We start from the raw sequence: 13,906 nt of genomic DNA, 5'->3' as shown, positions 1-13,906 counted from the left end.
CTATCCTTAATTCTGTGGATTTTTTTTTTTCAGAAATAAAAATTTCATATCGTGACTCACCCTACCACACAGCAGTTTTGTGGCTTAGCAGTGGCAGATTGCGTTCAGGGCCACGACGGAAATTTTTCTGAACAAGAAGGATGGTCCGTATCTACTTTATAGAACACGGAATGGCTTTGAAAACTAAATTTCTCTGCCGAATTCACTATGTTTCTTAATAAACTCAACCTGACGTTACGAGGCAAAATAGCACTTACATATGAAGCATACACTGTAGTAAAGTCACTTGACAACTAATGTTTGAATCACAAGAAACGTCAAGACACTTTATATACTTCCCATGTGCTATCAAAGTTAAGTCAAAGATAGAGGAGGACCTAGAAAGTGTTATGCTAAGTGAAATAAGTCAGACTCAAGACAAATGTTATAGGACCTCACTCATAGGTAGAATCTAAAAATCAAAACAGGGGCACCTGGGTGGCTCAGTTGGTTGAGTGCCCAACTCTTGCTTTCGGCTCAGGTCATGATCTCGAGGTTTGCAAGTTCGAGCCCTGCATCGGGCTCACTGCCGTCAGCTCAGAGCCTGCGGTCTGCTTTGGATCCTCTGTCCCCCTCTCTCTCCCGTGCTTGCGCTCTCCCTCTCTCAAAAATAAATATTTTTTTTAAATGTCTTAAAGGTTTTCACCTTTCCCTATGACCCTTGTAGTTGTCCGTTCACTGTACCTGATGCAATTTATTTAAAATACCAAGTACTCAAAAATCTTTGTGACACCCAGTTTTTCTCACCAGTCCTACTCCCTATTCCCTCACTCTGCCCTAGAAACACATGCACACTCAAACGCACACCCACACACAGGTACAAGTGCACCCACAGACACACGCACACATGCACACACGAGCACACGCACACACATGGCACCGATCATGTGAACGACCAGCCAGATGCCCCTGAGAAAGCCAGCTGCCGGGCCTGTCCTTTGGCTCCAGACCAGCAGGCCCCGAACCCAAAACTCCAGGCGCTGAACCTGGAAAACACAAGCAAGGACAGGCCCAGCTGTGCTCATATTCGATCAGACACAGGATTTCAGTATAAAATTCTAGAGAAGATGAAAGGACGCCTTCTAAGGAATGACAACCGACAGCCTTTCTCATTTCCTTTATTGCAGGGATGACCGCTGAGGGCCGCGAAAGCAGGTGACTGGCTGGGAAGGGGGACAGCCCAGCGCCCCAGGCGGGGCTGAGAGCGGGGCAGGCCTGGGGTGCCGCAGGAGGGGAGGCCACGGAGTCTGCGGGTGGGTTTACCTCCTCAGGAAGGCGCAGGCTTCCAGAAGCGCTGTGGGACACACCAAAGCAGAAGAGTCAGTAACTGATTTCTTTTAATCAATAGATCAATCAAGGAGGTCACTAAGAAACAGACCCTCCCCTGCCTTCGGCGGTGCCGGCTCACTTGTCTCCCTGTGCCTTCCTCCTCACGCCAGCCCAGCCGCTCGGGCCCTCGCTAACCTGGGTGATGTCCCGCCCTGGCCCGACGGATGCCGCCCCCACCCCATTTGTCTCTAACGGAACCAACTGTCACCCTCAAGTTCACGTGACACGATGGTCCTCTCACTTCTGAAATGTGGGCAACCCACGCCCTCGTCTTTATGCAAATCTGTCTCCACTCGTGTTCACCCAGCCCTTCACAAATACTCGCGGGGGCCTGCTTTGCGTGAGTCACTGCACTAAGGGCTGGGGGCTCGGCAGGGACACACAGGCCCTGCCCTCAAGGGGCAGGCAGTCTGTGCAATCCTGAGCTGGCTGCTCCCAAGAATAGCCCTACAGCCTCTTTCTCAAAATGTCGTCAGTGCTAGGACCACCCGACCACGATCCCGAGACGCCGGGTGGTTAAGGACAGTGACGCTATTGACGTTTGGGCCCAGGCAATTCTTCATCGAGAAGGCCGTCCCGTGCTTTGTTTGGTAGTATCCCTGGCTTCTGCCCCCCAGACACCAGCAGCACCCCCCTAAGTTGTAAGAATCAAAAACACCTCCAAGCATTGCCAGATGTCCCCTCGGTGCGGGGCAGGGGAACTGTGCCTGGTTGGGAACAGCTGATACAGAGATTCTTGGCCCCGCCCCACCCCTGGACCACCCCACCCGATGCCTCCAGCTGTCTGGATGAGGTGCCAGAAATAAGACTTTGGGTGATTCCCCGCCCGGCCTCCCCTGGCACAGGGGAGGCAATGCCCGTTGAAATTTTAGAATCACCGCCTGGAGCCTTACAATGCTCTGCGATGTCTTAGAAATGTTTTTGGAGGGCCAAGTTATTTGTCAATATGTTTTCCTGGCTAAGATACTTTCTGAGAATTTGTAGTCTCGACAGTTGGCATTTATGGTAATTGTCTAGAGACCGCGGTTTGTCCTTTCTGAATACATACACGTATACACATACATATATATATGTGTGCAGGTGCGTATACTTACATATAGATATACACACGCTTCATTCTACTGAATACAATGAATTCTCAGTGTCTAAAACCTCCCTGACAGGCACTTACAATCAGGATTATAAAAACTTAGCATATTATCCACTGCTTTACTTTTCCTGAGTGTCTCCACCCCATCAGTGAGGCTGTAACTTCCCGAGGTCAGGGGATATCGCATTGCCTTCACATTTTTTTTCCCATCTTCCCTCCTGGAATGCTGTTTGGCCCTCCAACCTTGCCCTTCACGCGCGATGGTTTCTCCGGGACGTCCTACTTACGGGAGGTTGAGCACTGTCTCAGATTACCAACGGCCGTGACATATGCCGATCCCAAATATTCTTCATACGTCGTTTTGCCTTGGAGTTTGGCCAGGCACTCGGTGTTGTCATTGAACAGGAGGTTTTTGGTTTTGGACTGGAACAGGCAAAACTCACTCGGGCATTTGTCTCCGTTTGTTCCAAACTGAGTCTGTACCAAAAGGGCAGACAAGTAAGCGAGTCGCCGAGGGAAACAGGAGAACGTGTGGACCAGGAGAGGCCAAGGACATTCCTTCCAGCCAGGCTCAGCCCTGAGTTCTGGAGTCCTTCCACTGCCTCACCTGAGCCTCCTGCCACCCCCGTGTCATCCCGCAGCCCGTGCCCCGGGTGGCCGACCCACCGGGCAGGGCCTGGGCCCCCCCACTACCTCTGACCCACCTCCCACCATCGTCCCCTCCTTGTTAATCTGTGGTCTCTTCCCTTAGAACCTCTGGGTGGCCAGGTGACAGCTGAGGATTTCCGAGATCACCTACGGCATTCCCACAGGCCAGCTTTCCTGGAGAAACCGTCTGCATCGGAAATCTTCTCTGCCACTGAGCAGCTCATTGCCTTGGGCGGGCCGCTCAGCCTCCCATGGCCATAGATCCTCCTCTATGCCCAGGAGTCAGAGCAAAACACCTCAATGATTAAAGACCTCTTATCAGCCCCAGTGAGTGTGCCAACAGTGAGATTACCGCGCCTTTTATTACGAGGCCGGGGTACCGTCTTTAAAGCACACTTAAGACGCATGGGTTTTAATACAAAACTAGAAGCTCTAAAAGAGAATCCCAGGGGGCGCCTGGGTGGCTCAGTCGGTTAAGCATCCAACTTCAGCCCAGAGCGTGATCTCACAGTTCGTGGGTTCGAGCCCCGCGTCGGGCTCTGTGCTGTCAGCTCGGAGCCCGGAGCCTGCTTCGGATTCTGGGTCTCCCTCTCTCTCTGCCCCTCCCCCACTCATGCTCTGTCTCTGTCTCTCTCTCTCCAAAATAAATAAACATTACAAAATATTTTTAAAAAACAAAAGAGAATCCCAGACTTTAAGGAAATTGCACAGTTTGCTTCAAACCACTTTCCACAGACAGCCTTCAATCTATGGGAGTTCTGGGTCTGTTGTTGTCCTTCGAGATTACAAAGGCGGATGCCTCTGCTGTTCTCACGGAGACTCCGGGCAGCTCCTCAGCATGAAGCCAACACATGAAGCCACCGGCGCCAGGCAGAGGGACAAGACAGAAGGGCCGTAGGTAGGCGGCTTTACCTACAACCGCCCCGCCCCCCAAGAGCCCGGCCAGTTAAGAAAGGGCCGGAGGCCCTGGGGACCCGCACCTGCTGTTGGAGCAGCACCTGCTCCAGGTGTTTCGCCTTATCTTCCCGAGACACCACGCCGTGGTTCGGAGCCCTGGCCAGGTGGCACCTCTCCGCCTCCTTCACAAGCTTCCGGGTGCCATCCAGGCACAGCAGCTCAAAGTCCTCCAGCCTCAAATCCTTAGCCCATGCCTCAGAGCTCCCTCCTGGGGAGAGAAAAAGAAGCGGCATCAGCCCCGGCTGTCCAGCTTAGTCAAAGGTCTGCCCTGGGTGGGCTGGACGAGTCCACCGGCCTCTTGAAACGCACACAGGCGGGTCTCAGTGACGCGAGAGAGAGGGAAGGAAGCTTTGTCGGCACCGACGATACGAACTTCCAACATATCAAACGTTAGGGCTGCTTCCGTTCAAGGGAATTAGGAGTCAACAACCAAAGAGAGGGAATCATTGACACGTTCTACAACGTGGATGGGCCTTGAAAACACGATGCCAAGTGAAAGAAGCCAGTCTCAGAAGGCCACATGGTTCCATTTGTGTGAAATGTCCAGAGCAGGCCAATCTACAGAGACAGAAAGCGAGCTGAAGGTTGCCAGCTCTGGAGGAGAGGGGAAGGGCACAGGGTCACTTTATGGGCTTGTGTGAGTATTCTAGAATCGGACTGTGTGGGTGGGTCACACAGCTCCATGAATGTGCTGGAGACCACTGAATCGCACAATTTGAACGGACGGATTTCGTGGCATGAATTATCTCTTAATAGAGCTGTTGATTTTTTAAAAAGAAAACCTACCATCTATGCCATATTTTCTAGTGAGCTCCAGAAAAAGAACCATCTGGTTTATGTCCAAGAAGAAATTGCTTTCTCCTTCCTTTCGTGTTCGAATGGTCTTACTGTCACTAGGAAAAGGTGAGGAACCTCTATACATTTCTCAAATATATTCAGTCAATTCCAATAAAACGCAGTTGTGAAATCCCAAAGAAATTGACAGACAATTAAATCTGACATCACTCTAGGGGATCAAGAGTCCCCTGATTGGGATGAGCACTGAGAAGTATACAGAAGTGTTGAATCCCTATACTGTGTATCTGAAACTGTTATCACACTGGATGTTAATTACCCTTCAGTATAAAAAAAAAAAAAAGCTGACATCAGTCTGATCCTTGGACATCACTTAGAGTGACGGTTCACAAATTCAAAATGTAATTGTATGCGTGTCTGAGTGTGTGCAAATACAGGTTCATTGCTCAGACCCCTGCGTCTCTCTTTCCGCTCTCTCCCCTCAAAAAAAAGGGGCGCCCGGGTGACTCAGTCAGTTGAGCATCGGACTCTTGATTTTGGCTCGGGTCATGATCCCAGGGTCATGGGATCGAGCCCTGCGTCAGTCTCTGTGCTGAGTATGTAGCCTGCTTATGAGGCCCTCTCTCTTTCTCTCTCTGCCCCTCTCCCCAGCGTGCATGCTCTCTCTCTCTCTAATTTAAAAAAAATTTTTTAAAAACACTTCATCCATTCTCTTGGCTTTGTCTATTTGATACTGAGATCATTCCAAATTTGTATGGCTACCTTCAGTCCATCTCCATGGAGAGGGACAGGAGGAGGGAAGAGGGGCTGTGAGTGCCGATGTTTGAAGGACAGAGGCAGGAAGTCCAGGTGGCTCTTCCTCAGGGGATGAAGTGGCAAGTTATCTGCTGGGGGCCGTGGGGGCCGAGTGGGGCTGCAGTCCGGAAGGCAGCCGGATGTATGGGTGCGGAAGTTGGCAATTATCACCATTCATCTTCCATCATCTGTATCTGCCTGTGACTTTGTCTCCAGTGACTCCCAAGGAGTTTCCAGACTGAGGGCTCCCATGAGGTCCCAATGAAGGCCCTTACTTCCTTTTTTAAAAAGGGAAGTTTGGGGGCGCCTGGGTGGCGCAGTCGGTTAAGCGTCCGACTTCAGCCAGGTCACGACCTCGCGGTCCGTGAGTTCAAGCCCCGCGTCGGGCTCTGGGCTGATGGCTCAGAGCCTGGAGCCTGTTTCCGATTCTGTGTCTCCCTCTCTCTCTGCCCCTCCCCCGTTCATGCTCTGTCTCTCTCTCTGTCCCAAAAATAAATAAACATTGAAAAAAAAATTAAAAAAAAAAAAAAAGGGAAGTTTGGGGCACCTGGCGGTTCAGTCGGTGAAGCGTCCGACTTCGGCTCAGGTCAAGATCTCGCAGCTGGAGAGTTCGAGCCCCGCGTCGGGCTCTGCGCTGACAGCTCAGAGCCCGGAGCCTGCTTCGGATTCTGTGTCTCCCTCTCTGCCCCTCCCCCACTCACACTCTGTCTCCGTCTCTCAAAAATAAATAAACATTTAAAGAAAGGAAATTGTATTCATTGTATTTGCGCATATCAATTTTTCTTTCTTTCTTTTTTTTTTTTTTTTTTTTTTTTTTTTGGTAGCATCCACATTCAGTTGTCCATGTGGGAACAGGCAGACGGTGTGCTTCGTGGGTGACTAGACAACGCCAGGGAGACATTTGTTACTGAGCACGGCTGGTGCGTGTTTGTGTGCATGTGTGTGTGTCCGAGAGAGAGTGAGACAGAGGGAACTTGGTTTCAAAGTCAACGTGACACTCACAGATGCACCATGTTGCATATGAGGTAAAGGATTTTGGAATGAACTTGATCCAAAGCCTGGAAAAGGTTCTAATAGCTTCCCGACTGCACATCTGAATACTGGGATGTATTCACCCACCATTCGTGTTCTGCAGGACAGTGGAGTCTTTCACAAAGGCGACGTCTCCAGCCTTCTCAGCCAGGCACCTAAAATAAACACATTGCCCGAGAAGAAAAACTATTAGGGTTTTCATAAATATTTGTCATATGCGTGGCACAGACGAAAACAAATATTCCTGGAACTTAGGATTTTAAATGGTAGCTTGAACACACATGTGAACCTTCCCTGCTTCTAAGATCCCAATAAAATACCGTTAGTGAGATTTTTTTTTTTTACAGTAGTGAGATTTTTTTTTTTGTAAGCCATAAACCATGAGCAAGAGGAGGGCAGCAGGGAGAGAAGATAATATGACCATGTTTGGAAGGTGGAGAGCAAATCAGTGAGCAGTGATTTCCCCAGCAGAGCACAGAACAGCGGTACCATAAGCCAGAAGTGTAGGAAGCCCAGAAGAAAACGGATGTGCACTGCAGAACTCCAGAAAGACTCATCAGTTAGAAGGACCAGGCACCCCTGAGAGTGGCTGACACAGGAGGACTGGGCAGGTACCCTCCTATCCCATGCACCCGGGAGAGCACTCCCCCTCCCCCCACCCAGCAGAAGACCGAAGGTTTGTTCACAGGAACTTGAACCTGAACAACACTACGGACAGACAGCCAAGCACCGCAGAGGGCAGAGGCCCAACACTAAAATCAGAAAGGGGATTGAAAGGGGCGCCTGGGTGGCTCGTCGGTTAAGCATCCGACTTCAGCTCAGGTCATGATCTCACAGTTCGTGGGTTCGAGCCCCTGTCGGGCTCTGTGCTGACAGCTCGGAGCCTGGAGCCTGCTTCGAATTCTGTGTCTCCCTCTCTCTCTGCCCCTCCCCTGCTCACGCTCTGTCTCTCGCTCTCAAAAAATAAATAAAACATTTAAAAAAAAAAGAAAAGAAAGGGGATTGAAAATCTCTATTCTGGAAGATTAAATCATAGCCCCTTTCCCCTACTCAGCCTCCCGAGAAGCATACAGGGTGATTCGTTCTCCGGAGAAGCTGATCAACCCAAGGAAAATGCCTATCAATTCTGATATTTGATGCAGTGAAATGACACAAACCAACTGCACCACAGGTGAGGCCCCTACTTGCCAAGATGTGGTAACTGATGCAGAACTGTGACAGTGCCATTATTTCCTTCTTAAATAGGGACAAAGGGCCAGAAACCGCTGGATAGTTGAAGAAATACCAGAAAAAAATAAATGGAGACCAAAGCAATACTCAGAAAATACAGAGACAATATGGGAGAGAGAATAACACTTTTTTTTTAAAAACGACAATGAATGTCTTTAAAGGGATGAGAGAAGGGGCAGCATTCATGAAACAAGAATGCAAAGTCTAAAAAAGGAGCAGTCAGAACAAAGAGTTCTTAGAAAGTAAAAAAAGAAAAAATCACCATCATAAAAATTCTTAAAAACGATAGAACAATTAGAAGGGTAAGCTGAACAAATATCCCAGAAACTGGAAGATAAAGAATAGCAATTATGAAAAAATAAATAAGAAGAAAATGAGATGCTAACCCAGGAGTCTGTAATTTACGAATCACAGTTTAAAGAGAAACCAGGGGCGCCTGGGTGGCTCAGTCGGTTAAGTGGCCGACTTCAGCTCAGGTCACGATCTCACGGTCTGTGGGTTTGAGCCCCGCGTCGGGCTCTGGGCTGATGGCTCAGAGCCTGGATGCCTGCTTCCGATTCTGTGTCTCCCTCTCTCTCTGCCCCTCCCCCGTTCATGCTCTGTCTCTCTCTTGTCTCAAAAATAAATAAAAAGTTAAAGAGAAACCAGAGAAAACAGCGTAGGAATCGTCAAAAAATAATGAAGTAAAATTCCCCAGAACAGAACACCTTGAGCTTCCAGATGAAATGGGCCCACCAATGGCCCAATCCCAAAGGATGAAAAGGAGACCCACGTACAGAAATATTAGCATCAAGTTTCAGAATACTGGAGATTAAAAGAAATCATGTTTTTAAAAACTCAGAAACTTTGTAAGAAACTCGTTTTCGAAACATGTTACATTGGATAAAACCCCAGATGAATTTTTCCTAAACGTATTTTTCATTACTGCTAAATCTCTGTAAATTTAGAGAGAAATACACATATAAGAGAGATGTGTTAGGTGTCTGATTTCTTCACTCGTCACAAAATATCCTTTGCATAGACTTGTGTGTCCAGGATGCTTTCTAAGCCTTCTAAAGCTTATTCTCTCAGGAAATTATACATAAAGTATTCCAAATTCAAAAATAGAGTTTTTTCAAGATGAAAGTGTCATATACAAAGAATCAGAAATCCACAGTGGTATCCGATTTCTCAACAGAAACTCTAGACTTAGAAGACAATGGATCAACGCATTTAATTTTTTGAGCTTGCTGTATATTCTGTCTTTCTGCTAAATTCTGGATAGGTTTTTCACAAATCTTCCTTCATTCTCCTTTTACTGTGTCTATGCTGTTAATCTGGTCAATTGCATGGCTAGTTTCAACTGCTGTGTTTTTTCCCTTTCCAGAAGTTCTGTTTATTCTTCTGTTAAAAGAAATACTACCTTGTTTTTTCTGCTGGATTTTGCTTCTGGTAGCTTTCCTGCTGTGTGTTGGTTAATATTATTATAATTATTTTTTATTGTGTACTGCTCATCATTATTGAGACAGGATTTCTGAGCAGTCTTTGGAGGCCTACCATGAAAGTGCTGTCTTCCAGGCATGTTTCTAGAGGGACCACGAGGCTGGGATCTTTTCTTTTTTAATGTGTATTTATTTATTTTTATTTTTTGAAAGAGAGAGAGACAGAGAGAGAGAGACAGAGCACGAGCGGTGGAGGGGCAGAAAGAGAGGGGGACACAGAATCCGAAGCAGGCTCCTGGCTCTGAGCTGTTGGCACAAAGCCCGACGCGGGGCTCAAACTTGCAAACCGCAAGATCGTGACCTGAGCCAAAAGTTGGACACTTAACCGACTGAGCCACCAGGTGCCCTGGGATCATTTTTAAAGATATTTGTGAGTCGAGAATTTCTGGACCATCCTAGGGGATACAAGTTTGAGTTACAAATCCATGCAGAAGCTGGCTCATGGTTTCAGGTTCTCAGGGGGGTGGTATGCATTCTCCCTCCCTGTTCTCCTCGGCATCCAGCAACTTGATGCCCTGTAGGAGTGGAAGTTACTTCTGGTTCATTCCTACCTTAAAGGTGTAGGTAACCTCCAGGTTCATGTCTGTCATGAAGGTAAATGTCCTGAGGAAAAAGTGGGCATTTAGCTCTCTCTGAATTCCTAGTCTCCCTTAGATTTTAGTCTAATAATCCTTTACTACTTTGTCAGTTATTCAATACTCTTTTTTTTTTTCAACGTTTATTTATTTTTGGGACAGAGACAGACAGAGCATGAATGGGGGAGGGGCAGAGAGAGAGGGAGACACAGAATCGGAAACAGGCTCCAGGCTCTGAGCCATCAGCCCAGAGCCTGACGCGGGGCTCGAACTCACGGACCACGAGATCGTGACCTGGCTGAAGTCGGACGCTTAACTGACTGCGCCACCCAGGAGCCCCAGTTATTCAATACTCTTAAGAACACGTGTGTGAGGGTACAGCTGGGTGGCTCAGTCAGTTAAGTGTCCAACTTCAGCTCAGGTCATGATCTCACCGTTTGTGGGTTCAAACCCCGTGTCAGGCTCTATGCTGACAGCTCAGAGCCTGGAGCCTGCTTCGGATTCTGTGTGTGTGTGTGTGTGTGTGTGTGTGTGTGTGTGTGTGTCTCTCTCTCTCTCTCTGCCCCTCCCCTGCTGGTGCTCTGTCTCTCTCTCTCTCAAAAATAAATAAAAATATTTCTTAAAAATGTTTTTTAAAAAAGAACATGTGTGTGTGTGTGTGTGTGCACGTGTGTACTAATCCAGCATTTTTGCTTGTTTTTAGTGAGAGAATCAGTCAAAATAGCTAACACTGCCATTTCCCAGACATGGAAATCCTGTCAAAATCCTTAGGGAGAATGTTTTTCAACCTCCACTTAGTTATCCAGCCAAACTAGAAATCATTTCAAAGATAGAAGAAAGACGTTTCCAGACATGTAATACTCAAAACACAGCAAATCCAAGCCACCCCTTCTCAAAAAGATGTGTTCCGTGCCAACAAAACCAAGAAAGCGAAAGATACGGGATCCGGGAAGTGGGCAATTTAACACGAAGTACAACAAAAGGAAATCCCAGAAGGACCATCAAGGGGAATCCCAGGACCACAGAAATCCAGGGGGCCTAGAGAAAACCAGTCCAGGCGGGGCAGGAGCAATATTCCCCATCACCTGATGAACCCCGGCCAGCACTCACTCTGGGTATGTATTGTTAGGAGGTTTACGCTCCTGGCTAGGGGTTTTGAGATGAACTAGTGATTTTTCTTTTTAAGCACAGAAAATTAAGCAAACAAAAAATGAGACACCGGTTAACTCTAGAGTAAACAGAAACTTTGTACAATAAGGGAAGTACAACCTTATTATACCACATATTTAATAGGAGAATAATATTTACATATCCATGGTCATGTACTGAACATGACATAAATTTGTGGGAGGCTAAAAGCAAGTGAAGTTTGTGGATGTGAGCAGAACAGGCACAGGAGAGGCTAGGACCTCTTCTTCCAGAATAGAAAGTCCGCGGAAAATAGCTGATGGTTGAAAATTAAGAACCAGCAATATAAGGACGTTGGTTAGAAATACAGTGGTAACAGGACTTCTGGTCCCAGCTCTCAGTGGGAACAAAAGACAAACCATTTTCTTCCAGTATAAACAGGAATACCAAGGTGTAAGGGTTTCCAGTGAAATAATACCTTCCCACAGGTTTAAGAGAGAAAACCACATGATTCCTTTGGGTTTTTATCGGAAACGTGTCTACTCAATGTTTCGGAGCGGAATCACATCACAACTCTTCCCTTTGCAAACCCTTAAAGATATTCTTGTCCGTCTGCAAAATACTTTCATGGGCCACTGAGATGAGAGTAAAAGCTACTTCTGTATCCTCCCATCACTGGAGAAAAGGCTACTGAATTTTATTTTATTTATTTATTTTTTTTTAACGTTTTATTTATTTTTGAGACCGAGAGAGACAGAGCATGAACGGGGGAGGGGCAGAGAGAGAGGGAGACACAGAATTGGAAGCAGGCTCCAGACTCTGGGCCATCAGCCCAGAGCCTGGAGCGGGGCTCGAACTCACGAACCGTGAGATCGTGACCTGAGCTGAAGTCGGACGCTTAACCGACTGAGCCACCCAGGCGCCCCTGGCTACTGAATTTTACATACTGAAAAGCTCAGGGACACCTGGCTGGCTCAGTCGGTTAAGTGGCCGACTCTTGGTGTTGGCCTAGAGGGTGGCGGCTACAGGAGAGAGAAGTCTTCCCCCTAAAATTGAATTATAGACGGGACTTAAGGGGCCACGTACTCTCCCCATTTGATTCTGAGGATGAGGACCCTGAGGCCCACTGACGCTGACCTTGGCCCCAGGCCACAGGGAGGCGCCTGGCTGAGCTGAGGTCAGACAGCACCCTGTCAGCCTCCACTGTCTGCAGTGGCTTGTGTGGGGGTGGAACAGTCCATCAGTGGACCTCCAGGCTGCTCCCTGCCTCTGCCGTGACAGGCCATATCTGACCCTTTAGAAATGCACTGCCAAGATGCCAGAGGATGACGGACGAAGGACAAGTCCCTGTCCTGGGGAGGCTCGGCCGCGGCACTCACCTGAAAGCCCCAGTGTAGCCAAAGTATCTCTCACTGCTGTTGGGCACACACTTGTTCTCACCCCTTTTGTCGCCAATGCACAGCGCACAGAGATTAGAGTTTGGGTCAGCCCCGGGGGCACAGCTCTCACTAAAGAATTCACCTGCGGGGAAGGAACACCGGGAGTCAGCTCTTCCTGCCCGAGTCGACGTAAAAGGCCTTTGCCCAGCAGGCGATGCCACTGGGTCTGGGTTCATTACATGGCCCAGGACAGACAGAACACGCTCACCGTCGCGAACGGCAACACGGACCCACCCACCAAAGGCCCGCCAGAAATCGGAGAAGCTTCTCCCTGTAGGCACCGACGGGAATCCTGATTGCGGCCGGAGAAAAGAGTCTGTCACTGGACAGAGGGTCCCATGATGACAGCCTCGAGCTGGGGACTCAGCTGATGAACTTGGTGGCACCCTGCAGGACCTGATTTTCCTTTGCCTCCGAAATAGAAAGCCAGCTTTTGACCCGGGCTCCTGGTCCCTTAGAATAAAGGCTGGCCTCCCCCGCCACCCCGTGTCCAGTAGAGCCATGTGGCTAGGGACGCGCCAGGGAGCATCAAGCAGGAGCGCTGCGTGCCAGCGTCCTGGAAACACCCTTAAAAGACAGTTGGCACCTGCCTTTTGCCTCTTCTTCTCCTTCCCCTCCTTCATTCTGCACATGGAAAGCAGAAGCGGGAACTAGACCTCCACGGGCCATGAGGTGACCTTGAGCGTGGAAGCCACATTGTCAGAGCCCCGGTTGCTGACACTGTGCTGCTGTCCCAGTAGCTGTGGACAATCCACCTCTGGATTGCACTTGCACGAGAGGGAAATAAGCCTCTGCCAGTCAGGGTTTTCTCTCCCAGCAGCTTAAACGTAATCTGCGCTAGCCCATCGTGTGATTTAACCCGCGTTAGGGAGCCAACATGGATTAATGTGGGTTGAGGAGAGAGAACACGATGCGGACAAGAAAGTCCCGCCTCGATGAGCAGCGAGAGCCCGTTTTGAGACGTGTGCAGCCCCCGCCCCCGGAAGAGCCACCTCGCGTGCCAACCTCCGGAGGAGGCTGGGGAGCACCCCGCTAAGGTCCTGGCGGCTTCCCCCCAGCTCGGAGGAGGCCGCGGGGTTGTGCAAAGCAACCACAGCGAGCGCTCGCGGTGAGGAGCAGAGCCACGTGGAAACCTGCCCGAACCAGGGTCCCTAACCCATCCAAAATGCAGGAGGGCCCCACTCGAGGAGACCCCTGCACGAGAGGTGAGCTCCGGCGGGAACATGCCACATACTTCCACGGCACCAGGCCCACAGCAGGTAGGGCATGGGGTGTGAGCCTGGGGTATGGCCGGGACAGAAGGCCCCGGAAGCAAGTGAGCCAGAACCCTGGAGGTCTAATTTGGTTTCCTTGCCATGTGGAGCAAGA

General features: G+C 49.2%; 1 protein-coding gene across 1 annotated transcript in view; it reads right to left on the bottom strand.

Moving 5' to 3' along the window:
• Positions 1 to 1,141: 1,141 nt before the first annotated feature.
• The window catches only part of LTF (lactotransferrin), a 31,772-nt gene continuing 19,007 nt past the window's right edge, over positions 1,142 to 13,906 (bottom strand). The window contains exons 13-17 of the mRNA XM_027038537.2: positions 12,479 to 12,620; positions 6,773 to 6,840; positions 4,087 to 4,271; positions 2,746 to 2,935; positions 1,142 to 1,333 (exon numbers count right to left, since the gene is read on the bottom strand). Of these exons, the coding sequence (XP_026894338.1) occupies positions 1,299 to 1,333; positions 2,746 to 2,935; positions 4,087 to 4,271; positions 6,773 to 6,840; positions 12,479 to 12,620 (620 nt within the window). The 3' untranslated portion in view covers positions 1,142 to 1,298. The remainder of the gene's footprint in view (positions 1,334 to 2,745; positions 2,936 to 4,086; positions 4,272 to 6,772; positions 6,841 to 12,478; positions 12,621 to 13,906) is intronic.

Source organism: Acinonyx jubatus, chromosome A2 (genome assembly GCF_027475565.1).
Source record: "Acinonyx jubatus isolate Ajub_Pintada_27869175 chromosome A2, VMU_Ajub_asm_v1.0, whole genome shotgun sequence".
Lineage (NCBI taxonomy): Eukaryota > Metazoa > Chordata > Mammalia > Carnivora > Felidae > Acinonyx > Acinonyx jubatus.
Note: the sequence above shows the minus strand (reverse complement) of the source record. Positions and strands in the feature narration are given on the sequence as shown.